The sequence below is a fragment of the Orcinus orca genome, chromosome 7 (genome assembly GCF_937001465.1).
Source record: "Orcinus orca chromosome 7, mOrcOrc1.1, whole genome shotgun sequence".
NCBI lineage: Eukaryota > Metazoa > Chordata > Mammalia > Artiodactyla > Delphinidae > Orcinus > Orcinus orca.
In genome coordinates, this window is record NC_064565.1 from 69,026,070 (window position 1) to 69,051,459 (window position 25,390).

The 25,390-nt window shown below is 39.4% G+C and overlaps 1 protein-coding gene and 1 long non-coding RNA gene across 2 annotated transcripts in view; both read right to left on the minus strand.

Annotated features, from left to right (window-relative positions):
* Positions 1-14,371, minus strand: part of CERKL (ceramide kinase like) — a 148,695-nt gene extending 134,324 nt beyond the window's left edge. Inside the window, exon 1 of the mRNA XM_033423681.2 lies at positions 14,055-14,371. Coding sequence (XP_033279572.2) covers positions 14,055-14,292 — 238 coding nt within the window. The 5' untranslated portion in view covers positions 14,293-14,371. The remainder of the gene's footprint in view (positions 1-14,054) is intronic.
* A 276-nt stretch (positions 14,372-14,647) lies between these two features.
* Positions 14,648-17,352, minus strand: LOC125965049 (uncharacterized). Its single transcript, XR_007478527.1, has 4 exons — positions 17,304-17,352; positions 16,517-16,592; positions 15,832-16,051; positions 14,648-15,072 (listed from the first exon to the last, which is right to left on the minus strand). It is a non-coding gene; the product is annotated as an uncharacterized LOC125965049 (long non-coding RNA).
* Between the last annotated feature and the right edge of the window lie 8,038 nt (positions 17,353-25,390).

Consider the following 25,390-nt stretch of genomic DNA (forward strand, 5'->3'; position numbering starts at 1 on the left):
AATTGAGTTTTGGCATGGAAGGCACACAGACATCACCAAGGCCAAAGCTGAACCCAGGCAGGTCCAGCACCTAAGGTACCTGGCAAGGGCATCAGCTCAGTTTCAGCCAAGAGATGGTAAGCAGGAGATAGAAGGTTGTCCTAATGACAAGTTACCCAAAGGACAAAGAGGGAATAAGAGCAGCAAGGGCTACTGAATGAGCATGGAGATATAAATGATGACACACTTCGAGTCTAAAGGAGTGCAACAGCTGATACATAGAAAGCAGATGAGTAGAAAATAAAACCGAGTGTTCTATTATCTTAATAACATAGGCAAGATTAAGGACTATACCTCATGTATATTTACTTTATTGGTTATCAAGTATGTAGGTGATACAAAATTTTATAGACAATGTCCTCTGATACAATAAAAGGAGTTGGAAAATCTATTTATATATTTTCCACTGGAAAACATGGACAGATATTGCTATTCAAAGTCCTGTTTTTCATTTTGTTGATGTTCCGGGTTTGTTTAAGTACCATGAGTACACGGTCATATTGCTTTCTTTGAATAAGTAGCTATGACTTAAGAAAGACATTTGAGGAAAGAGAGGAAAGCAGGAAAGAAAATTCCAGACAATGGGAGTCTGTGACCATGGCTTCTTAGTCAAGGTCATACCAAAGCAAGTAAAAGAAAGGATCCCACCCGTAACATTGGCTTAGAGAACATTAGAGAACATTGGCTTATGTTCTCTAAACGTTTTTCCAATCTCCTAGAGGAAAGATTTCATAACTTTATTGAAAGTTCATTTCCTTTTCCTTTGTCTGCCCTTACACATCCATTGAAGATTAGCAATTAGCAAAGGATATGAACGGACCAATGATACACCACAACTACTGCACACTTTTGTAAAACTGAAAGAATAATTTCAGAACCATTAGAAAGCAATTTGGGACCTAAAATTTTGGATGCTAAAGGATCCATTAAAAGGGCACTTTTCTATTTTAAAGTATCAATGACACGTCATGAAAAGAGATTTTTAAAATAATGTACACAGACAGTTCAATTACTTTCTGAATTATGTCATAAAGCTGAGTCAAAATGTTGTTAATTAATATCAGTAATAAAAAAACAGAAAGTGAGCTTATTCTAATGAAATACTGTAGATTTCACATTAAAAAGTGACTGACAGGTCAAATTCTAAAAAAGAAACTGTAGATATCACCACAAAACTAGCAGATGTTTCTTGGGGTCATTTGTACAAAAACATAAGCATATGTTAAAGAAATCTGACACTATCATGGAATCAGTTGGTGTCTAAAATAATAGCAGCTCCTTATGGCAATATGGTAATATCCGTATCAAATGCACAACACATTATGTTGCAACAGTATGTGCAGACAAAAGAGCATCAGTGGCAGCAATAATGACCAGTGCTTTCATTAAGGTGAAAAAATAAAATTAGAAGGTTATATCCAGGGCATAATTTTATTTAACAGTAAACTGAACGTGATAGACAGTATGTTGAATTTTCCGAGTTTCCATTTAACTGATTTTATTGAGATTCTCATAAAAGCAGAATATTAACAAAATAAGAATACTAAAGTTTTTCTACGGGCCTCCAACATGGGTTTTCTTCAGTCTACCCTAGAATACTGAAGATAGTTATTTTCAAAGCTAATGATAATACTTGGTTAGTTTAGAATATGACCAAGAATTCTTCACTTCAAAATCAATGGTTTCAACCTGGTGTCCTATATTCAGTAAAGAAATAGGTAACTGCTGAATCTTTTTAATGTAAAGCAGCACATAATTTAGTAAGCGTATTATCAGCTTCAATCTCAGAAGTCTAAGATCCTCTAGAATATTCCTTGTTACTAGTCATATCACCCCGAAGTATACAATGTACACAACGAACGGATGCTAATTAAATGTTAATGAACAAAGGTCTTTGAAAAGTCAAAATGAAAAGGCATTTCATAGCTTTACATTGTTGGGACTCATGTTGTGCTCTAGGAAATTTAGATTTGAAAAAGCACTTAGAATTTCAATGTACCTATCTTCCCATGCAGATGAAGTGGATGCAAAGTGAGTCTGTACACACCTAACAAAGTATCCAAGTACCAAGAAGATTTGAGTAAAAGAGGTCCCCCCATAAGATGTTTCCATGGCATGAAGCTCAACAACAGAGTAGGTTTGGTCCCAGTGTAAAACATTCAAACAATATGGAAAATGATAGATTTGTCTTCCATTCAGAAGCTAGGATATCAAGATATTTTTCCCCAAAATATGAAAAATGCTAATTCAAAGAAACGGAAATAATGATTTTTAGAGAAGGATGTATTTTTACTTTTAAAATGAGTGTATTAGAAATCAAATCTCATGACAAAAATGTATCCACATTATTTAGTTTAAATATTTAAATATTATCTAAAATAAGTGGGCTATGAATGGGACTTCAAAAATCCATTATATTCACCAAGATTTCAACTGTAACAAGTTTTCATCTGTATAATGAAAACCACAACAAAACATACTATCTAGACTTTACACTTTCAGTACATGAAAACATGCCTAAAATATAAGGAAACCAGTACACTCTAACAGTTGTTCAATTTTATTGATCCTATTCTTCCTGCACAGATGGGCACTAGAAAATACTTTGAATTATGTGTTTGTAACATTTTACTAAGCTTGAAAGTTTAATTTGGAACAAATATTATATTTGCATTAGACAAAAAGATTTCATGAAATAAATGAATTTTTTTACTTTAAAATGATATAGAAACAGTTTTTATACATATAAAAATTGACATTTAACATTATTTCACTGTTTTTTTATATTTCAATAATACCTAAACATTATGGTTGTACAAAGATCATAACTTTATTTACCAATTTTTAATGAATAGTGTTTTCTGAAAACAGCTTTAAACTTTTTTCCAAAGTAGCCCCAACCTAGTAAGAAAGGGCACAGAAGGAGAGCCCGAGGCTCATGGAAAACATAGATCTTACACTTGACAGGGTTCAACTTATAATCCTTCAAGAGCAATTTCTCAAGCTTATGCATTCTTCAAGATTTGCATTTCCCTTCTGTTTGAACATTTTGCTAGTCTTGGCATATTTGATTCTTGGTAGAATACATTTCAAGTGAGATAATTCTTAGATTGGCAAAATAAGAAGCAATTTTAGCTGTGTTCATTATCCATTCCATTGTCCAAGCTAAAAATCTCAGCTTCACCATTGTTTCTTCCCTTTCCCTCAAACCCCACATCCTCCAGGTTCTATCTTTGACAATATCCCTTTGCACCTGGCCTCACCTCTCCCCTCCATTCTCCCGGCCAAATACACACCATCTCCTGGATCTTCTGGGGTACTGGCTACTGAAATGGACTCCATTTATAATCCATCCTACCCCCATGGTTGTCTTTCTAAAACCCAAACTCACTTACTTTAAAAAACAAAAACTTGCTATCCTCTGACACTCGGCCTTTGCCACCCTTTACTCAACCCTCAGTTTAAGACACCAACTTCCTGGCATGATATTCAAGGGCCTACGCAAACTACTGACTTACACAAAGGACTATCATCTTCTCCCATGAACATACACTCTCCCCACAGGCTATGGGTCTTATTTTCCACAAAGGTCAAAGCATTCTTTCCTGATTTTTCCAAAATATTACTTCCTATAATGGTTTCCTTATTCTTTTGTGCTGCCAACTCCTAACCATGCTTCAAGGCCCACATTCAAGTTTACCCTCACACCCCTCTGCAGCTTTCCCTGACCTCCCCCCCAGCCCACCCAAACAAAATGATTTTCTCCTTTAGCTACATTTCCTTGGTTCTTTGTAATGCCTTGTAAGTAATACCTCAATGGCACATAAAATAGACTACCTAGTTATTTTGCTGATAAGTCTCCCTGCAGATTGTGAATACTTTGAAGCAGAAATTGTGTCAAATTGATTGTAGCATCCCTGAAACCTATCAGATACCCCAGCACATAATAGTTGCTCCCTAATATTAGGAGGAATAAGCTAAAAAAGTGAATTATTTAAAGAGGAAAATACAAGTTAAAATTATGCCGAGATACCACTTCTTATCTCAGATTGGTTTTTTAAAACAAGGTCTGAAAATATACTCTTTTGAAGAAACTGCACAGAAACAGGTACCCTCATACAATGACAATAGAAAAGCAAAACAGCACAATCCTTTTGAGGGAACTTGGAAATATTTAGCAAAATTATATAGGCAGAAAGTAGATGGGAAACCTCTGTACCTTTCACTCAATTTTGCTGTGAACCTAAAACTGCTCTAAAAAGTAAGTCTATTAAAAAATTATATAGATACTTATTCTTGAGTCAACAATCCCACTTCTAGGATTTTAGTAGTTTATTCCAAAATAAATTTTAGTAGTTTATTCCAAAAATATACTAAAAAAAAAAAAACATGACAAGGTTTTTTTTGTTACACCACTATTTGCAATAGCAAAAATGACTGGAAACAACCCAAGTCTTTCTATAGAAAGATGGTTCAATAAACTATAGTACACAATAGATTATTGTGCAGATATAAAAAGAAATGATGACTCTCGCTATATGCCTCTATCAAGTGATATACCAGGTATACTGTTAATTCAAAAAAATCAAAGTGCAAAAAGCATACATGGTACACTACCAAGCACTTAAGAAGATGGGTAGGGGTGGGGTAAGGAGAATAACATATGTACATGTTTGCTATATAAGAATAAACCAAAAAAATTAAAAAGGTTTACCAATAATAGGAAGGAAGAAAAAGGGTAGAAGGGGCACAGATAAAAATTATACTTCCCAGGATATAGCTTGTTTAGCTGATTTGATTTTGGAACCATATAAATATTTTATATAATTACAAAACAAAATTGGATTAAAAAGAGCAATGCCCAAAAATAAAAGCAAAAATGAAACAAATAATTCTGCATATTGAGTTGGAGGCATAACATCACAGATAGGAATGATTCCAAGTGTCTTTAAGACATAGTAATTTGACTATACATAGCATATACTCTAAGTGGTATGTCCCTAAGAGCTACAACAAAATATTACAGAACGATCTTAAATAGCTCTGATTAATTATATTATTGATGGTGGCATTGGTGTTGGTATTCTGTGATGTACATTTATTGCAGGATAAGGCAAATCAGTAATGATATTGTTGCAGTCAGAACACAGTATTTTAAGGGTAGGAGCAAGAAGACGAAGTAAAAACCTTTCGGTCTTGAACTTTTACTGGAAATAACAGCATGATTCCATGGTGCATTTTTTTCTTTCGGAAAAAAAAATACATACTTCCTAGCTCTGCTTTCAGAAAAACCTAGGAAACAGGACCATATAAGGGAAGTTCTAGCAATGAGCACACAGGTGCTCAAACTGTGGTCTCTAAATACCATTAGTCAATTTTAAAAATTAGGCTTCCTTGATGATAGACATAAAATGTTCAAGATGAGCCTGGAATATCTTGCCACTCCAGAAAGCAAAGAAGCTAATAGAGACAGCTGAGAGAATGTCAAAAGGTCTCAGAAGTCAGCCTGGGGGGGTTCTCATTGGTCCAAAAATCTAGAATTGGGGCAGTCTGAGAATTAGTAAGAACAGTCATTGCCGTGAATTGAAATATATTTAAATAACTGAGCTCATAATGATAGTAATAAACGTTATTGGTCGCTGTGGTTGCTGTGATTTCTCCCTTTAAGAACTTGCTTTTCTGCTGCAATGAATGCAGTTAGCTGACAGCCTCCAGCTACTGGTGCCTTCAGGATCCACCTCAACTTCACTCTTCCCAGGCAGCCCCCAGTCTATGACTGAACACAACTAGATTTGGCCATTTCTGCCTAAGACAGGACCCCTAATGAGCAATCTTTGCTCCCAAGTTCTCACCATAGGTAAACAAAGACTTTATCAGATAAGCACCATAGACTGAGGTTCTCCCTGACCCTGCCTGCTTCATCCCCTCTTTACAGGTGTCAGACTGGCATCACAGTCTGAACGTTATCCTTCCCAACCTGCTTCCTGCCCCTTTTATCTTTCACAGACATTCGCCCCCAACAAACCTTTCATTTTCCTATGAAAAACTACAGTCCAGACAACCCAGTTTGTTCAGAAAATAAGTTATAAGGAAAAAGTTAAAAATGGAGAGGAATCTGTGGATTCGAAGATATAAAAGACATAGCAACCAACTGCAATATGGACCTTATTTAAACATTGATTTATATAAAAAAGAGAAAGAAACAATCAGGAGACAATGAACACTAACTGAATATATAAGGATAAAGAGGATTATTTTAAATTGGAATAGTGGTATAGTGACTATACTGGGTATCATATTGTGTACTATATTTTTTAAATCCTTATCTCCTAGAGATACATGTAAGATGTTTATAGGTGCAATTATATGATGTCTAGGAATTGCTCCCGATTATTCCAGATAGAGGGACATATGGGTAGGGCATAGATGGAATAAGACTGGCCTTGAAAATTGTTTAAACTCAACGTGTCACATAGAGTCTCACCACTCATTGGGTTGAACATGGAGGCTTATTATATTATTCTTTCTACATTTGGGTATGTTTGGTGTTTTCCACAATAAAAATATTGGGTTTCAAAAACTTTGTCTGTCCCATTTGGTCATTTACTCAGGAGGTAGAAGTGGCAAGAGAAGTGGAACATGCTCTCTACAGTGGAACTGCCATGAAGGTCTGAAAGAAGTCAGATGATTTTGTTGTATTAAGGTTTATTATTCTGATTTACCCCTTAAATTATCATTTCTCATGTCAAATTTCATGTGCTATTTCTAGAGCAATATTAATAGTGGAGATGGTAGGCATTACTATCTAACTCTTATTCTAGATATGAAAATAAAACTTTTAATGTTTTACCACTAAAAAAAAAAAGGTTTATTGTTTTGGTTTGGACCATGATGCTGCACTGTCAGTAACTCGGACATCACACAGACTCTTGAAGGCATTAGGGAGAACTCTTTCTTACTGGACTGAGGAAACAGCATAACCTCCTGGGTACAGTGTAGACTCTGGAGTCAGGCTGCTTGCCTTGGAATCCCAGCAACTCCATTACTAGCATGACCTTGGACAAGGAACGTCACCTCTGGGCCCTAGGAATAAAAATCCTGTCTGGACTACATAGTCTTGTTGGGAAGATTAAACAAGATAAGACACTTAGCATAGGACCCGGCAGGGTAAATATCAATAAACGTTCACTATTTTCAGTCAAACACCGGACACCGATGCATAGCAGCAGCAGTAGTTTCCAGAACACTGTTTCTGATGAAAATCCTGGAATGTACATAGGAATTCCCCGATGCCAGCTGGTACATTATTTTAGACGTATCTGTAGGCTTACCATAAGTCCAGAGCACTATGCCAAGTGTTTTTTAATATATGCATACCTGCCCGCCTGCTTGCCTGCCTGTCTCTGGATTCTGGCATCCTTTATACTAAGGGTCCTCGACTTCTAGTTCACATGCCAAAAGTCAGCAGAAGGTTTAATTTCCTTCAAACTCCATTTCCCTCCCAACGTTCCCTTTTAACTCGTCACTTACTGATCTTGGAAAACACAAGAGCATATAAAAAGCCATGGCTACCAAGAGTTTCTTCCCTTTGCCCACCACATACCCGACCAGAAGTCACTTGCTCAGCATACGCTACCCCCATCACTGGCATAGTACTTCTAAAATTCGGGCAGGAATACAGTCATATGGAAGGAATTAGAGAGGCCTATGCTGAGGACTTTGATGATGTTTGTAGATTTGTCAATATTTGAAATGTAATCTAATAACCTAGTCAACTAATGGACTAGGCAGGATTAGCAATAAGGTTAAAAAGGAGCATTCTAGTACTGAGATCACAATCAATTATATATTCAATATCCCTGGCCCTTTAAACAAGGATGTAATTTCCCAAATTACAGAGGGCACAAAAATGTCCGGTCTAGGCAATAGCATCCTCCTGTGTACCCAACCTATCCGTTGATCCCTATTATCTACTGCCGTGGCTCTTTGGTTCTTTAGTTCCATCATGTTCAGACTCCTGCAGTTCAGTTCAGGTCCTCCTGCTATGGCGGATCCCATCTGGATCAGCCTCTACCGACCTTGATCCAGTTTATCTGATTTGTAGTTTGTATGTCCCTTGCCTTCAATTGCAAGTACCATTCCCCACTTCTAGGAGGATATTTTTGTGCCAGTTGCAGCCTCAAATACCCCCACGTGGAGGAGACCAAGAGGAAGGGGACACAAAAGTAGACCAGTTTTTAAAAGTGTTTGTCTTCAGATGGTGCCACATGGCTGTGGTATATTTATGAACAACACTGGGATGCAGACTTTCATGGGGTCAAGGTACGCAAGCTAGGACAGTTATTTCAAATTTACTATCCCTATAGTAAGAAACAGATTTTTTGCCAAATTTTAGCTTAAATAAATCATGACCGTGAGGAATAAGACTATGGTTTTAACAGACAAGACTTCAATTTTACTGTCAGCCAATTAATTCACAATAACAAAAGCATGTTTTTGTACTCACAAAGTACGTTAAAGGGTTCTGCCACTTGGGCATCTCTGGACTCAGTTGTTTTATCTTTAAATCGGCAGCTCAGATTATATGGTCATATCAGTTCTATGTTGAGATTAATTACTGCAAACTGTACCTTACTATAAAGATGCAAACCCATGCCTGGGAATAAAGGGAATAAACGTTTTCAACTCTTCATGGGTCTATGCATTAGAGCTACGTTGTCCAACGCGATCGCCACTAGCTGCATACGGCTATTAAATTTATTAAAATTAAATAAAATTTAAAATTCAGTTCCTCAGTCACACTAGCCATATTTCAGGTCCTCAGGTGCCCCAAGTGGCTGGTGGCAACCGTATTGGACAGAACAGAGCATTCCATTAGTGCAGAGAGTTTAACTAAACAGTCACGCTTAGAGATTCATTCTATATTTTGTTTTCCTGTGTGGACCAATTTAAGAAAAAGCTAATATTTATACAGTATGAGCTTTATACAGTATTTATACAATAGGATAACAGACCTGTCAAAGCGTTTTAAAACGTTATAAACATTACATGCAGTTGCCTGGTAAGCTTGATTTTTTGCACCCAGCTTTTAAAAATTCCTTCAAATTTGACAGCTTAGGAATACACTAATAATTTTTTTAAAGAAGTATTTTTCTTCTTCATATGTAGACTGGTGAATCAAAGCATCATGTTTTACTGAGTAATTAGTCCTTCAATAATTCACATGAGTAATGGGTCATTTCGGGGTTTAACCCCTGCTTCCATTATTTCTGACCAACGGTTTACCGACAGATGTCTCACTTTGGATATACACAACAGAAGCCTGGGATCTGTTTCACGTACATCTGTTCCCAAACAGCTCAGGCAGATTAATACTTAGAATGGACCCAGCTCTGCTAAGTCCCATGTAATCACTAACTCTTGTTGTTTTAAAATTGATTGGTTTTTTTCTCATTTTCACATTTTTCCACATTACCTTTCACGTTGCAAAGTTTCCAGCAAATGAATGTCTATATAAACTTAAAGGACAAGAAAATCATGAACTCCCTTATAAAAGAAACACTTTCAAGACCTTATTTTGAAGCCCAGCTTTTTCAGGTTTTTCTGGTTACTGCTCTAATTAAGCTGAGCTCAAAGTCGTGGTAGGAATAACCCTTTGAAAAAACACAACATGAAATGGTATAACCTGAGGTAGTAAGTCTAAGAATAATAAGAGAATTGTAAACCATAACTAAGATTTGAAACCTTCACTGTATTTTTAAAAATATTTAAAACATAACATTCTCATGCTAATCGAACACATTGTAAGATCCTTGCCCTGAAATTTAATAAGAGGGTAGAGGAAATGAAATTGAAGAAAGGATAAGCTAGTCCTTTTGTCCACCATGAAAAAATCTGCTCATGACTAGCCTTATCCCACTATTTTCTATCAGAAAGTGGTTTCTTCCTTTCCAAAGACAGAACCTGTGCTGAGGTGACTGCTCACCTCTCATTATTGTGTCTTGAAGCTAGGGAAGGGGAGCAAGAAACTTGGCCCGTATTTCCCAGGCGGTTCTTCTAATTAGAAATTCATTAGGGCTGTGAAGCTTTGGTGTAAAATACAAGTCTTCCACACACACCTGGCAGCTGATCATTAAAACTTAGGTTTATTATGATGTCCTAACACCAAAAGTCTATAAAAATAGGTATTTTCTTTAAAATGCAACTTCACAGAGTTGATGGTTCTTAGAGATCATATAATGTAAACGCCTCATTTTGCAGATGAATAAACTGTCACTCAGAGCAGTTAAATGACTTGCCTTAAGTCAGTTACACCCGTTAGCTGTAGACAAGACCTCAGACCCCTTGGTGCACTCCTGAAACCCTTCCTACACCAGATGGGAGATTACAGGCAGCCGGAGTGGGGTGCCTGTAAAGGATCCTGTAGTGCTTTTCATACTTCAAGGTGCTATTCATTAGTAAGTGATAAAGGTGCCCAGTGTGAGATAACAGAGACTTGTGGGCATTTGGCATTCCAGTCATAGAGATCCCTAAATTAATCATTCTTAAGTGTACTAAAATATGAACTTAACATAGTCTAATGCTATGCATTACTGACTCTCCCTACCAGTAGCTTTTCCTTTACGGGAAAATCTCATAACCAGGTCTCACAGTACAGTAAGCAGATTCTGCATTGGGGATACACAAAAATGCTTGTACCTTCTGCTTCCATCTAACGTTTCCAACAGAAGTTTACTACTTGGTAAGCGCACGTTCCTAGAAGTCTGTCCTCGGTTGAGATTTAGAACAATGCCAACAGGCCATCAGTGATAATTTTGAAAATGTTGAACTCTGAAAATATCTGATCCAGCAACAAGCTAAGGGCTAAATGACAAAATACACATATTGGTCTATGGCATCTGCCCATAGCCCCTTTCTGAGTCTCTTCTCAATTTTTGACACCTCACGCCTGGTCCCAGGCACCACGTAGGGGGCTAACAACACTGTGGCCTGCTCTGCCTAGACAGGGTCCCATGACCCAGACGTGCCTGACCTTTCTCATTTGGCCTTAAAATCCTCATCTGACCCCTCTCCCATTTCTTCACGAAAGGTTTCTCTCTTTCCTAGAGCACGGAGAGCTAACTTGGTAATTAACATGAATAAACTCATACGATTCCACAAGTGAAATGACTGTAATTTGAGATTCCAATAGGAAGATCATTAGGCACCATAGCAGGCAATAATGAAGATATTTTCTGAATGGATGATGCCCTTTTGTATACAGTTTGCTTACAGATGTGACATACTGGTCAATCTATGCCCTGGTCATAGATTGCTTTCTTTTTCCAACTTACAGCTGAGCAAGATGGAACCTTCTCACCATGATGCTAACAATGGAGAAGTAAGCCAACATTAGCTGAAGAATGTTTTGTAAAAAGAGTTCTAATGCTTTAACAAAAGGGGAGGGAGATACTCTTACAGGTGATGAGAAGTCACTATTAAGTAGCAGTGTAGTAATCAGATTATAATGCAATGGGCAAAACTAAAGTTCATGAGACCAATTAACAAATTCATTCACGTAACAAATGTTTATGTCAGGCACTCTTCAAAGCGCTGAGAGTAAACAAAACAGATGTCCTGAACATCTTCCCTCTTCTCATGTAGATCCCGTCTCTGGGAGCTACACCATCAGTTCCCCCCAGTTCTCAGGCCTTCAGATTTGGTCTGAATTATACAACCAGCTTCCCTGGTTCTTCACTTTGCAGATGGCATAGAGTGGCATATCTCAGCCTCCATAATCCCACAATCTCCAATTCCCATAATAAATCTCCTCAAATATATATTGTACTGTGTATTTTTTTCAAGGTTCTATTTCTCTGGAGAATCCTACTACATGTCATTAGAAATAAGCCAAAACCCATAGAATGCAGAACACCAAGAGTGAACCCTAATGTAAACTATGGACGCTGGATGATAATGATGCGTCAATGTTCATCAGTTTTAACAAAGGTACCACCTTGGTGGGAAATTTTTATAATGGGGGAGGCTATGCATGTGTGGGGAGCAGAGGGTATATGCACCTTCTGCTTAATTTTGCTGTGAACCTAAAACTGCTCTAAAAATAAAGCCTATTTTTTAAAAAAAAACCGAAAAACAAAACAGCTACTAAGGCACTATGAGGTTTAAAAACTGAGTGATCTTGCAAGCATCTCATATGATGTAATAATGCCCAGCAATCCGACCCCACCCCTACCCTTTCCTGGGACAGCCAGGCACCGGCCAAGGAGCAACAGACATGGTCTCCTCCACTACATCCTCCCACACCACGTCCTCCCAAGTATGGCAACCTTAAGGTAGTTTTTCCTCCATTTTCTGGACCAATTTCATTTGTCTTTCACCACGCACATCTAAGCTAATTCCACATCAGAGAGTATTTCTCACATTTAAACATATCTCTCAATACCTCCTTTTCTTTTCCCACTCTTATTATTTTACTAAGTAAAACATCTCTTGGTTCCTCCTACAAATAGTAGTGCTTACTAAGGTGCTAGGCTTCTGGACCTCCAATTTTCAGGGCCCAAAGTGGTTTGCATACCAGGTGTTAGTTACAAAGAAAGGGTGGTATATCTAAATGAAGGAAAAGAAAACCAAAGTGTTTTAGGTCAAAATTAAAGATCAACACTTGCAACCTTTAGAGTTATAACTGTCGGGATGTCTTTTTAAACTCTACAGCCAGGAATGCTAATTAAGACTATTTTCCCTCCATCACCACTCAGTATATAAAAGAACATTTTTTGTCTTCATGCCATTATTTGACTTTTCGTGTACCGGTATTGCAACACTGATTTGAATACCTCTCGTTGCACAATGTCTCCTTTTATTCCTATAGTATTTCAGCTTCATTGTAGGTTAAATCGGCTCTTGTAGGCCAATTTAAACTCTAATGGTAAACTTCTATGTCCCCAAATTCAAACAGACTTAAAAACTAAACAGAATAACTCTATGTCCATATCCCTAGCTTTTAACTCAAAGGTTCTAGAAAATACTCCACAGCTTGGTTTTCAACACACCTGAAAACATTTTTAATTAAAGTCAAAGGCAGTTTTAGTTAAGTGGGCCAGCAGGACACCTGCAGCAGAAGCAGAATTCCCACTCAGAACCAGCACTGGGTCCCTGACTAGTCTGTTTTGTTCGATTTTTGTACACAAAACTTTAAAACAGTGACATTTTTCTATTCTTTGAGGTAAACAGCGCATTGTGTCTTGTTTTCCAACAGGGGAAGGCATTTTTTAAAATTTCATAAGTTAGCATTTAGAGGGGACGTGTACCACATCCCAAGGTTTTCCCCTAAATCATCTCTAAGACTTGAAATAGTTCTATTGTACAGAATTATAACACTTTCTAAATAAAGGTTTAGGTCAAAAGGCAAATGCACGTAAACAACAAGATGATTCTAAAGTCAATATTGAACACCAAAAGTTTCTAGACTGACCTTTAGACTTGATTCTAGACAATGGCAAGGAATGTGAGGGATAGAAAAGTCCAGAGAGACCAAAAGTTGGGGTGAAACTTTCAGAAGTCAGCAAAATGAGAGCTGGATTTGAAACCCACGTGTAGGTATACTCGGTAAAATGCTTATACTTTCAGCGTTACCGTCAGAAGTTGACGGAGTAAAACTTCAACTTGGAGGGGAGGAGCAGGTGACCTTCCTGCATCTGGAAAACACCTCCCCTTGCGGGGCTCAATTCTTTCTTCGGCGTCACAGAGCAGAAGCAGAGTGTGACGCAGGTCCCCGGATGGCACCCCAGGCGGAAAGCCAGCTGGGAGGGGACAGGTAGCGGGAGGCCTCTGGGGGCGGCGCGGGTTCTCGCCCCCTGGCGGGAGGGAGGAGGCGGCGGCTTCTGGACGCGGTAGCCCGCTGTGGCAGAGGCGGAGCTTGCGGAGGGACTGTGCCGGGAGGAGGGTGTGGGGCCGGGAGAGCGAGGAGGCGCCGCGGGGGTCGAAGACGCTGGGACCTTCTAATTGGGACCACTCACCTGTGGGGCGCTCGGGCTGGATGGGCTGCCACCTCAGGGCCCGCTCGCTCAGCACCACGTCGCAGCTGTCCCTCCGGATCTCGAAGATGCCCCGGAGCAGAATCAGCTCGGCCGCCGACTCTGGCTGCTGCCTTGACGCCCACAGCACCGAGGGCACGGCGTTCGCCGCCGGGGGCGCCTCCTCCTCCCGGCAGCCCTCCAGGGCGCTCACCCTGCCGCCGCGCCTCCCCCGGGGCATGGCGGAGCTACCGGCTGGGCCCGAGCCAGGGGTCCGGGGAGGCCTTTGGGGGAGGAGGTGGAGCCCGCGGCAGCCGCGTCTCTGGCTGCGTCCGGCGCTGCCACAGCAACCGCGCGCTGGGCAGAGACCCAGGAGGGAGGCGGGGCGCGCAGGCGGAGCCGCCCTGACCTAGTCCAGCACCTTGGCCCGCCAGCCTTCTGCCTCTGCCACTTACTACAAAAAGACCGCAGTCCAGGAAGAGGAATAAGTGGCTCTCTCCACCTAGTCCCTACAGTTGCTTGAGATTTTGCGCACTGCGTTACCCGCCAAAATATAGGCCAGCGCTTCTCAAACACTGACTTGCATACTCACCCCCTGGGCATCTTGTTAAAATGCAGATTCTTATTGAACAAGTCTGGGATGAGGCCCCCGACACTGTTTCTAGGAAGCTCCCAGGTAACGCCGCTGATCCTCAGAACGCACTTTGATTTGCAAGGGTATAACCCTCTGTTTTTCCACCTTCTTCCCAGTGGGCTTTCCTGGAGCGCAGAGGTCGTGCTTTATAACCTTGCTTGCATGCCCCCAACAGTTAGCTGAACTATATGCAGCTGGTAATAGAGAACTCAGTTCCCAAAAGCCCTGAGAGGACGCCAAAGACAAGTCCCTGGTTTACATAGACAAATTTTCGTTCTGACAAATTTAATGTTAAAGGAAGGTGCCTCCATGCTGTAAGTATTAAGGGTCCTACTTTTCCCCAGGATGCTCCTCTGCAGTCTTGTCTCTGCCTGGATCTGACTTTCCCTGGAGAGAGATCACAAGAAGCAGGGCTTGTTCTCCTGAAGGCTAATGCAGCGTTACCTGGAAATAGAGAGAGCCCGCGCCAGGGCGGGCGTGAGAGGGTGGGGGTGGTCAAGCCTTCACTTTCTCGCGATAACTGAGATTCATGAAATTAGCTGTTAATTTGGAAAGCACAGAGTCTGGAGGCCAATGGTTCTCAATCACATTAGAGTTACCTGGGGAGTTTGCTTATAATCCAGATGCCCAGGCTACACTCAAAGACAATGAAATTGGAATGTCTGGGGGATGGGACCAGACTTCAGGAGTTTTTAAAGCTTTCCAGGTGACTGCAATGTTCGGCCAGAGCTGAGTCCTCCGCTTTAAGCAGTGTATTAACAGGGAGCTGACAACTTGTGAACGTGAGCTCTCTGGAGGAGGAGCCAGAGTGGGAAGTAAATCAGCAGGCTTATTTTTTATATACACAAGGCCAGAATAATTGTATTGAGAAAAAGTTAGGGAGAGGAAATAAAGTTCATAGAGTTGTGAATCTAGTTCCACTATGCTAGTGCCTAACCAGTAACTTCTGATAGGCAGCCACTTCTCTTTCTGTCCTCACCCCTCGTCACACTGCAAAGTCAGACAGAAGAGCTAATGGTAGCAGGAGCATCTCAAGGGTCTCTGCTCAAACTTAGATTTCAAAAAACCGAGGATGGAGACCACAGACCTAGCCAAATCCCTTTCAGACACAAAGCGCCTGTGTGCCAGTTAAGCTAGGACTCTTACTGTTTAATGCTCTGAAAACAAATACCCAAGCTTCCAGGTGACGTGGGGAAGAGCCTCAGTGTGATCTGATTGCAGCCAGCTGTTTCTTGGAGCAGAAGTGCAGCTGCTGTTAAACCTCACTCAGGCTTCAGGTGGCTCAGCTCAGCGGTCATTAGTGGGGAAGGCTGGTGCCCTCTGCAGAATGAGTTGCAGTTCTGGAGTCAGCATCTTGTATTCACAGCTGTCAGGCAATCAACACAATAAGAGCTCGTTGGCATTTTAAAAGCTCACTGAAAGCCAGGGCCGATAGGCCAAGGCAGTGGCTACTTCTTAGGACATTTGCAAGGGGCAAGTTGCCATTTTTCAAGCTTCAGTCAAGCCAGACAGCCAAAAACATTGGCTTTGGCTTTCTTGAGGATGAAAGTACTGGCTATGTTCCATTCTTTCCCTTTGATGAGCAGTTCTCTTCTAGGATTCTAAAGGTTGCAGTGCCCTGGAGCTCTATCCACAGGATCCATCTACACGAGCATCAGTGCCATGGCTTTACGTACTATTCAGGGCTCCTCCAGTGATGTCATCAGCCCCAATCAGTCCCCTGAACTTCAGACACTATGTCCAACTGCCCACCTGACATTGCTAGTTGGCTGTCCAACAATCATCTGAAACGTAACATCTAAAACCAAACTCAGGATTTTCTATCACAAACCTGTTCCTCCCAGAATGTTGCAAATCTCAGCAAATAGTGTCATCAAAATCCTTGACATCATCCTCATTTCCTTTCTCTGTAATGAGAAAAAAGAAAAATTCATGACATATTTAATGTCTGCATGTCAATCTGTATTTTGGATGAAGTGAGCTTTAGTTGCATCCATCTCTCAGTCATTTCTGATGCTAAATAAGCACATTGTCAAGGGCTCTGCTTCCCTCTCATGCTGAATGGAGATTTTGTCAGAATGTTCCTGCAACTCGGGCTCCTACTGCCTAAAAGGTAGAGGGCCATATATCCCTACAAGAATTACAGAGAAACGAGAAAAAATTGTAGAATCCCGCCAAGTCAGAATATTACATCTTCTTCATATGCCAGTTTTTTGCACTCACATGGAAACTCTGTTTAAAATGAATTGCTCAGCTACGTTTTAGGACACATCTCAAATGATTATGGGATGACAATGACCATGTAATCTCTAGCTTCTCAATGAACAATAACAATAAGTAACAGAGGAGAGAAGAATAGGCACTTCTTTCCTTTCCCTCAAGTTTTTAAAGCCCCATGTACAGGTAGGTACTATATTCATAAACTTGGAGCAATTTGAAATGTATTTCAACCAAATAGAGAGCTTGAAACATTCTCACAGTATCTGCTAGCAACACTGTAGTGCAGAATCTTAAGTTAGGTATAACCCGATACACAAATAAAACAGACAATTTAAATCAGAAACATATTCTCATTTTCTAGAGCTCACACTATTATAACTGTGAAAAAGGCATTATACCAAGGAGGCAACATCTCTTCCCACTGTTGAAAACAGCCCACTACTTTCAGACCTCTTACCCACAGGCACCAAAGAGTTTGGCACTGGGTTCAGTCTTTGATTATTACATCATTTTCTGTCACCATTTTGGGCATGTCAGTGTCCTAGTCCCAAATTTCCATGACAGCCTCATCCCAACAATCTATGGTGTCCTCTGTTGCAGGCTCCCATTCTTAGGACATCCTCTGGACCTTGTGGAACTTCTTGAATGCTTAAACTCAAAAAGCACTCTTTCAGAACACAGACTCTTGTTCTTTTCAAACTTGGATATGCTTAAGAATCTTTAGTTTGTTTTAAATGTGAATTCCCAGTGTTTACCCCCCACTGATGCTCTGAGACTTTGAATCTGTACCTGAACTAATCCTAGAAACATGTGTTTTAAACAGGTACAACAGGTGATTCTGTATGTTTTTTGTTTTTTGGGTTTTTTTGCGGTACGCGGGCCTCTCACCATTGGGGCCTCTCCCGTTGCGGAGCACAGGCCCCGGACGCGCAGGCTCAGCGGCCATGGCTCACGGGCCCAGCCACTCCACGGCATGTGGGATCCTCCCGGACCGGGGCACGAGCCCGCGTCCCCTGCATTGTCAGGCAGACTCTCAACCACTGCGCCACCAGGGAAGCCCGATTCTGTATGTTTTTGACAACATACACACCACTTTGACAATCAGTGAGCAGATCCTTCCTCTTTGTCCTGCTCTTGACCCCTGCCGTTTTACCACAAGGCTTGTCCATTTGTCTATCATTTACAAGTAATGGAATATCCAGCTAAAAGTGTTTCAAAATACAATTTTACTTCTCATGTAAACAGAGCTCTGGAGTCAGGCTGTTCTGGGTTGACCTTTACGAAATTGAGGGCTTTTTAACAAATGGGACCTAAGCGAACTTATAAACTTTTGCACAGCAAAGGAAACCATAAACAAAACAAAAGGACAACCCACAGAATGGGAGAAAATATTTGTAAACAATGCAGTGGATAAGGGCTTAATCTCCAAAATATACAAACAGCTCATACAGCTCAATATCAAAAAAAACAAATAACCCAATCAAAAAATGGGCAGAAGACCTAAATAGACATTTCTCCGAAGAAGACATACAGATGGCTACAGGCACATGAAAAGATGTTCAACATAGCTAATTATTAGAGAAATGCAAATCAAAACTACAATGAGCTATCTATCACCTCACACCAGTCAGAATGGCCATCATCAAAAAGTCTACAGATAATAAATACTAGAAGCGGTGTGGAGAAAAGGGAACCTTCCTACACTGTTGGTGGGAATGTAACTTGGTGCAGCCACTATGGAAAACAGTATGGAGGTTCCTTAAAAAACTAAAAATAAGAGTTGCCATAGATTCCCACAATCCCACTCCTGGGCATATATCCAGAAAAGACAAAAACTCTAATTCGAAAAGATACATGCACCCCAACATTCATAGTGGCACTATTTACAATAGCCAAGACATGGAAGCAACCTAAATGTCCATGGATAGATGAATGGATAAAGAAGATGTGGCACATATATACAATGGAATATTAGCCAGAAAAAAAATGAAATAACGCCATTTGCAGCAATATGGGTGGACCTAGAGATTACCATACTAGTGAAGTAAGTCAGACAGAGAAAGACAAATATGATATCACTTATATGTGGAATCTAAAAAAATAATACAAACAAACTTATTTACAAAACAGAAACAGACTCACAGACATAGAAAACAAACTTACGGTTACCAAAGAGGAAAGGGGGTGGGGAGGGATAAATTAGGAGTGTGGGATTAACAGATGTACACTACTATATATAAAATAGATAAATAACAAAGATTTACTGTATAGTACAGGGAACTATATTCAATATCTTGTAATAACCTATCATGGAAAAGAATCTGAAAAGCTTACTTTGCTGTACACCTGAAACTAACACAGTATTATAAATTGTTTTTTTAAATTGAAACTATATTTCAATTTTTTAAAAAAACAAAAAAGAAATCAGGGGCTTTTCAACTTTCTATTTTGCTATCCCCAGTTAACAACAAGGACCCCACAGGTGGCTCCCAGACGGCTGCATGGTCCTTAATTATATATCATCTCCCCAAAATGTCCAAAAGCAAGTACAGAAGTGGCAAGGGCAGTTTCTGTCTGTGCACTTCTATTTCTATCAGGGAAGAACATGTTTTCCAAAATTCCACCCAACAGATTTCCTCTCAGGTCCCATTGACTAGAATCGGGCAATATGCCTGTGCTCTGGCTTCCAGGGAGCCTCAGAACAGTGTTTTCAGCCTGGAAGAAGTTGTGGATGACTATTGGTTAGGCAACTAACAGTGTCATATCTTCTCTTTCTTCCAGGCTATATCATTTATGCCTAACAAGACACACACCCCCAACTTACTGACTTAAAGCAATGATTATTTTTTCTTGTGATTCTGTGAGTTGGCTGAGCTCAGCTGGGTCGGTTTTCTCCTCCATGGAGTATCAACTGGATGCACCTGCATTTAGCTGGAAGCTCAGCTGGGGCTGAAACACCCAAGATGGCTTCAGTCACCTGTCTGACATCTCAGCTGAGATGGCTGTAATGGCTGGAGCCTAGCCAGGCCTATCTCTTTACATTTGGCTTCTCATTATTTGATTGTGTTGTGGGTCTTTTAAAGCCTAGACCTGGAACTGACATAGCATCACTTTTGCCACTTGCTATCAGTCAAAGCCAGTCACAAAGAGAAAGGGAAATAGAGTACACCACTGGTGGGAGGAGCAGCAGTCGCATTAAAAAGGGTATATATATGGGGGCAGAAGTCACTTAGCTGATAGCCCAACATAGTCCTCCCTCTGGCCACAGTGGTTAACATCCCTCCCGTATATAAAATACACTCACTCCCCTTCAAGACTGCTCAAAATCTCACCTTATTACAAAATCAAAGTCCAGGATCTCATATATGAGGTTCTTTGGGTGTGCTTCTCTTATTCTAGGAAACTGTGAACTAAAAGTATGTTATCTTCCCACACACATCAACATACAATGATGAGACAGGCAGAGGATAACCACAATAGATGCTCAAAAAGTGGGAGTGGGGGGGGACCAGAAAACACATCACAGTCACTGGTCCATAGCAATTCTGAAATCCAAGCAGATATGTGTTACCAGTTCCCCATACTCTGAGAAAGAGAATGTTCCTTATCTTTCATCCAGTTCTGCTCCTTAGGAGTGGTCCCCTAATTAATTGTTCTCAGCAGCTCTTAGCTCCAGCCTCTGGACTTTTGGTTCTGCCCTCCATACCATCTTTCTTTTCAGTAAGAAATGGGTCTGTGATGGCAGCTGAGTAGTTTTTCAGCCTTTTTCTATCCATAAAAATTTGGAGGTCCAGAGGCTTAATTTGGACTCTTTCTGTCTCTTTTAGTCTAAGTGGATATAACTCCTTTAGTTATACTTTGCCACAAAGTATTTCTTTTACACAAAGAAAACTTTGTGAACTTTATGTATTGATAGTTCATATATATATATAAAATCATATTAGGCCATATCATACAAAAGCCATTCCCACAAATCTCTTCAAGATTGGCCCCTCTGTATTTTGGACTCCAAGTCAGGATATTAGGGTATAATGTTCCTAATGTTCTTAGAAGTACTTTTGTCCAGGTAAATTGTGTGTTCTAACTACATCCTTGATTAGGGCTTGACCTAAGAGCATGTTTAACTGGAAGCAGCCTACATTTCATCTTTGCTTTGAGGCCATTTTTTGCTTTGGAATTTTTTTTTGCCAGAGTATCTGTCCTGGGCCATCTTTAGTTCCTCTAAATTATGCTGGCTTATTACTCCTTAAAACTCTAAAAGAAGCCAATCATCACTTACGATATTCTGCCAAAAATCTCCTTAGCCAGCTTCACAAATTCATTTGGTGCTTTCTATCTAACAAGCCATTGCAAGATTGTTGGGGCCATCTTTGTGCATCTACCAGGTGGATTCACTCTTTGCTTCCTGGGCCCCATGGTGCACCACTTCAACTTCTCTCTTAACAGCACATCCACTTCGTTTATCCAAATGCCATAAAAACCTGCAACTATCTTCTGTTTCCACTCTGAAGTGTGGGCTGTTGAGAGATTTCCACTGAAGCATGTGGGTTAAGGCTACTAAAAACTACTACAGTATTACAGTCTCCAAACTTTGCTTAGCTCTGAGCCCTGCTATGCTACTATGGATTAGTCTTGATGGAACTTATTCTCCTTATTCCTGGAGAGGCTATTTTAAACCTTCAATTTTCTCATTCAACTCCCTCTCACTTAGCATGTCATCATGCCTCCATCTTCACATGAAAGAACCTGGTAAGAATAAACTCCCACTACTTTCTAATCCTTACTCCTGAAATTCTCTTTCTCCACCCTGACTCCTATCACTAGAAAGAAGTATCTCTCCTGTCCAAAGGAATTGCCTGTGTTCTAGATCTTCTACCTTCCACTCTGCCCAACAACTTCCTCTATCAAACACACCCATATCTCACATCTTATTAAATTTCATCTTCACTATATACACAGTTTTCTCCATATTTCTGTATAAAAAAGACCAAGCAACAACAAAATCACAGCCTATTTTGTATCAGGTGATTCTCCTTATGTGACAGAAAACCCAACTCAAACTGGCTTAAAAAAAATGAAACCTGATTAGAGAGGTGGGGTAGCTTATGAAGAGAATAATACAAATAACACAGTGCAAGAACCAGTTCCTCTCCCCTTCCTCACTCTGCCTTCTATAGTGTATCACTCTCTGCTTGACATGTATCCTTCTACTCCACTCTCCTCTCTTCCCAATAGCCAAATGGCTGCCACATTCCAGACCTCTAATCCACATACCGTGTTTGTCAGAAGAGGAGCCCATATCTCTGTTGCCACGTCCCACATAAACCAGGGAAGTCTCTCTTTTCCAGTCACAGTAAACTCTTCTTGCATGTCATTTTATCTTAATATGGTAACATCTTTATCAGTCAGCAGAGACAGAGTTATGATGTGGTTTGATAAAACTCGGTGACTTAAAACAATAAAAGTTTATTTCTTACTGATGTCCACATGAGTAACGGTAAGCAGGAAACTAAAACGAGAATAAGCATAAGAAACACAAGTACCAACTGTTCAAAAACAAAAAGAAAAAAATTTAAGAACAAGATAGTGTCCCAAATCTATGTAAACTAAAACTTCTGATTAAATATCTTCAGAAGAAACAATCACAAACTGGTATTTTGAGCAGTCAAAACAGTCAAATAATGAGATGTATAGCCCTATATAACTAAGGTTGGCATCTTAGCCCCTGGGTTTTAGGTTCACAGAAAGAGTCACAGAAGAGTCTGTATAACCTAGAAGAGACAGAGCTTTTAGAAGTCATGGTACTTACATTCACTTGGATCACAATCATTTTTTTAATTACGTAATTTTACACGTCATAAAATTGTGTGTTGAATGCATGTTTTTGAAACCAAGGAAAATGCTATGTTTGTTTTTTCAGAGGTCTATTTATTAGTATACATATTACGCCACATAGAGAATAAATATGGCATATTCACATGAAGAATTAATAACAGTCTATAGCCTATGCTTTTTATGAATTCTATAATAAGGCTTTTAAACAAAATCACCCTTAGTTTATTGGCTGTGTCTATTCACACTTCACTAAATCTGGATGTCAGTTTAGGTTAATTCACAAGAATAAAAACCAATAAAATTTTACATAATTCAGATGCCTATTAAATAGCTATAATTTGTCAGCTTGTTTAAATATCAAACCTGGTACTAACTAAAATATGCTAGTAGTTATATACAACATTATGTCACTAAAACTTCATGGTAATATTTTTATAAGATTTAAAATGAACACTTTTATATTTACGTGTATTTAACATATCTATTCATTTTCAACTTATGTATTAGTTTCCGAGGACCGCCATAACAAATCACAAACAGGGCAGCTTAAAACAACAGAAATGTATTGTTCACAGTTCTGGAGACCAGAAGTCCAAAATCAAGGTGTCTGCAGAGTTGGTTCCCTCTTGGGGTCTCAGAGGGAAAATCTGTTCTGTGCCTTTTTCATAGATTCTGGTGGTTGCTGGCAATTCTTACAGTCCCTTGGCATATAGACCTGTCACTCTAATCTCTGCCTACATCTTTATTCTCCCCTTGTGTTGTCTGCATGTCTGCATGTTCTGTCCTCTCCTTATAAGGACAACTCTAATCCCGTATGACCTCATCTTAATTTACATCTTACATCTTAAGATGTATTATTTGGACACTATTCCAGGTAGGATCACATTCTGAGGTTCTGACTGGACATGAATTTTGGGGAGTGGGGGGAAGGCACTATTGAACTCAGTACAGCATATATATATATTTTCCTTGAAAATATATTTTAAGTAAGATAAATGCGTTGTTAGTTAATTAAACAAAAATGAAATTTTGGGAAGCAAAATATCTTTACTTAACATTTTTTATATGCTAATCAGAGTCCAAAAAAACATTAAAATAGAGTTTCTTTACCCAAAAATCATATGTTGGGATTTAAAAATATCTAAATAAGTAGGCTTGCCCTGTGTTAACTAAGAAATCCTTTTGGAAAAAAAATTTAATAAATATCCCTACTTAGATTCTAGTTATAATTTACATGCAGTTTTTACTATGTTCATTGTATACTTAATCATTGGCTGAAATAAAGATTATTCAGTTATCTAGCAATGACAAGTGAGATTATCGCAAGTCTCCTTTTTAGAATTCTACTACTTTTTCTGCTCAGTTCTTGGATAGGAACATTTCATGGCCACACACTTGCAACCCACCGCAGATTATAAATCTATAATTCCCTGCTATGAGTAGACAAGCACTGCAATCATTAGTGGCACTGGGGGTAAGGAATTAACAGTTCTCTTAATCATGGTCATATCCTTTCATGGACGCCATAACAGACATCATTCAGAGAGAACATTAAAGAAATCTTATTGATGTGCTAAGTTTATACAATGAACATTTTGAAGTAGATATTATAGTTAGGTAATTCAGCAACATTTATCTCAACCAGTAACACATTCTGTATATAAATATGATAACTTTAAAGAACACTAGTTATTCTTCAGTTTTCAGTGATTTTACACTAAATCACCTTCCAAGAAAACTGATTTTTCCAATGTTTCTATTCCCTAAACAGCTCTCCTAATAATTCATGTGTAGGGCCAAAGTGAATACCTGATATCACTAAAAATAGTAACTCTATTTTCTTCTTTATTTGTGCTGTATTGACAAGGAAGATCATATTCCCCGTAAACTTACCACATTTCTATTCTATTTGATGTGTTGGAGGAAGATGAATTTAACAACTATTGTGACTATCAAGTACTCTCTTTCACATTGTGGATTTCTATTTCATTGCCATCATCTAGCTATATGTAGCCTATTTTTACCTTTTAATTTGTCAAATGCTACTCAAATTCTCAAACTTATTGCTGGAGTACGTAGTCATGATGGATTAGATTCTGATCTGCTGTAATCTCAACTCCTCAAGGATGATAAGGAAATTTGGTACAATTTTACATAACATAAACAATAAAACCAGAACTATTGCTGAAAGAATGATGAACAGAAAGGGAAAAGGTAGCATGCTCTGAGTTCTTAATGAGTGTAAAAAAAAATGGCATGGTCTGGAAAGAGCCTATAACATTTTAGTTCTTCTTTTATTCCAATTCCAAATTATATTTAATCAATTGATATCAATAAAAAGAAAAGACGACTGGTAACACATGATTACTGATGCTCAGGAGTGCGGGGAGGGGAGTTTGGTACCACGGTGTCACAGGAAATTAATTTCAACTGTTGTCTTTTTATAGAATTAATGCTTATAACATTCGCTGGGCTGAGAATCATTTGTGGCCCTCTCCATTCTCCATACTTGACTTGTAGCATAGTGGTTAAGGAACAGGCTTTGGTATCAGATTAGTGTGATTGGACTCCATTAGAATATCCATATTTACTGAGGACCTGTAGGTCTTCTAAGCACCAGAGAAACAGCAACAAACAAAATAGATAAGGT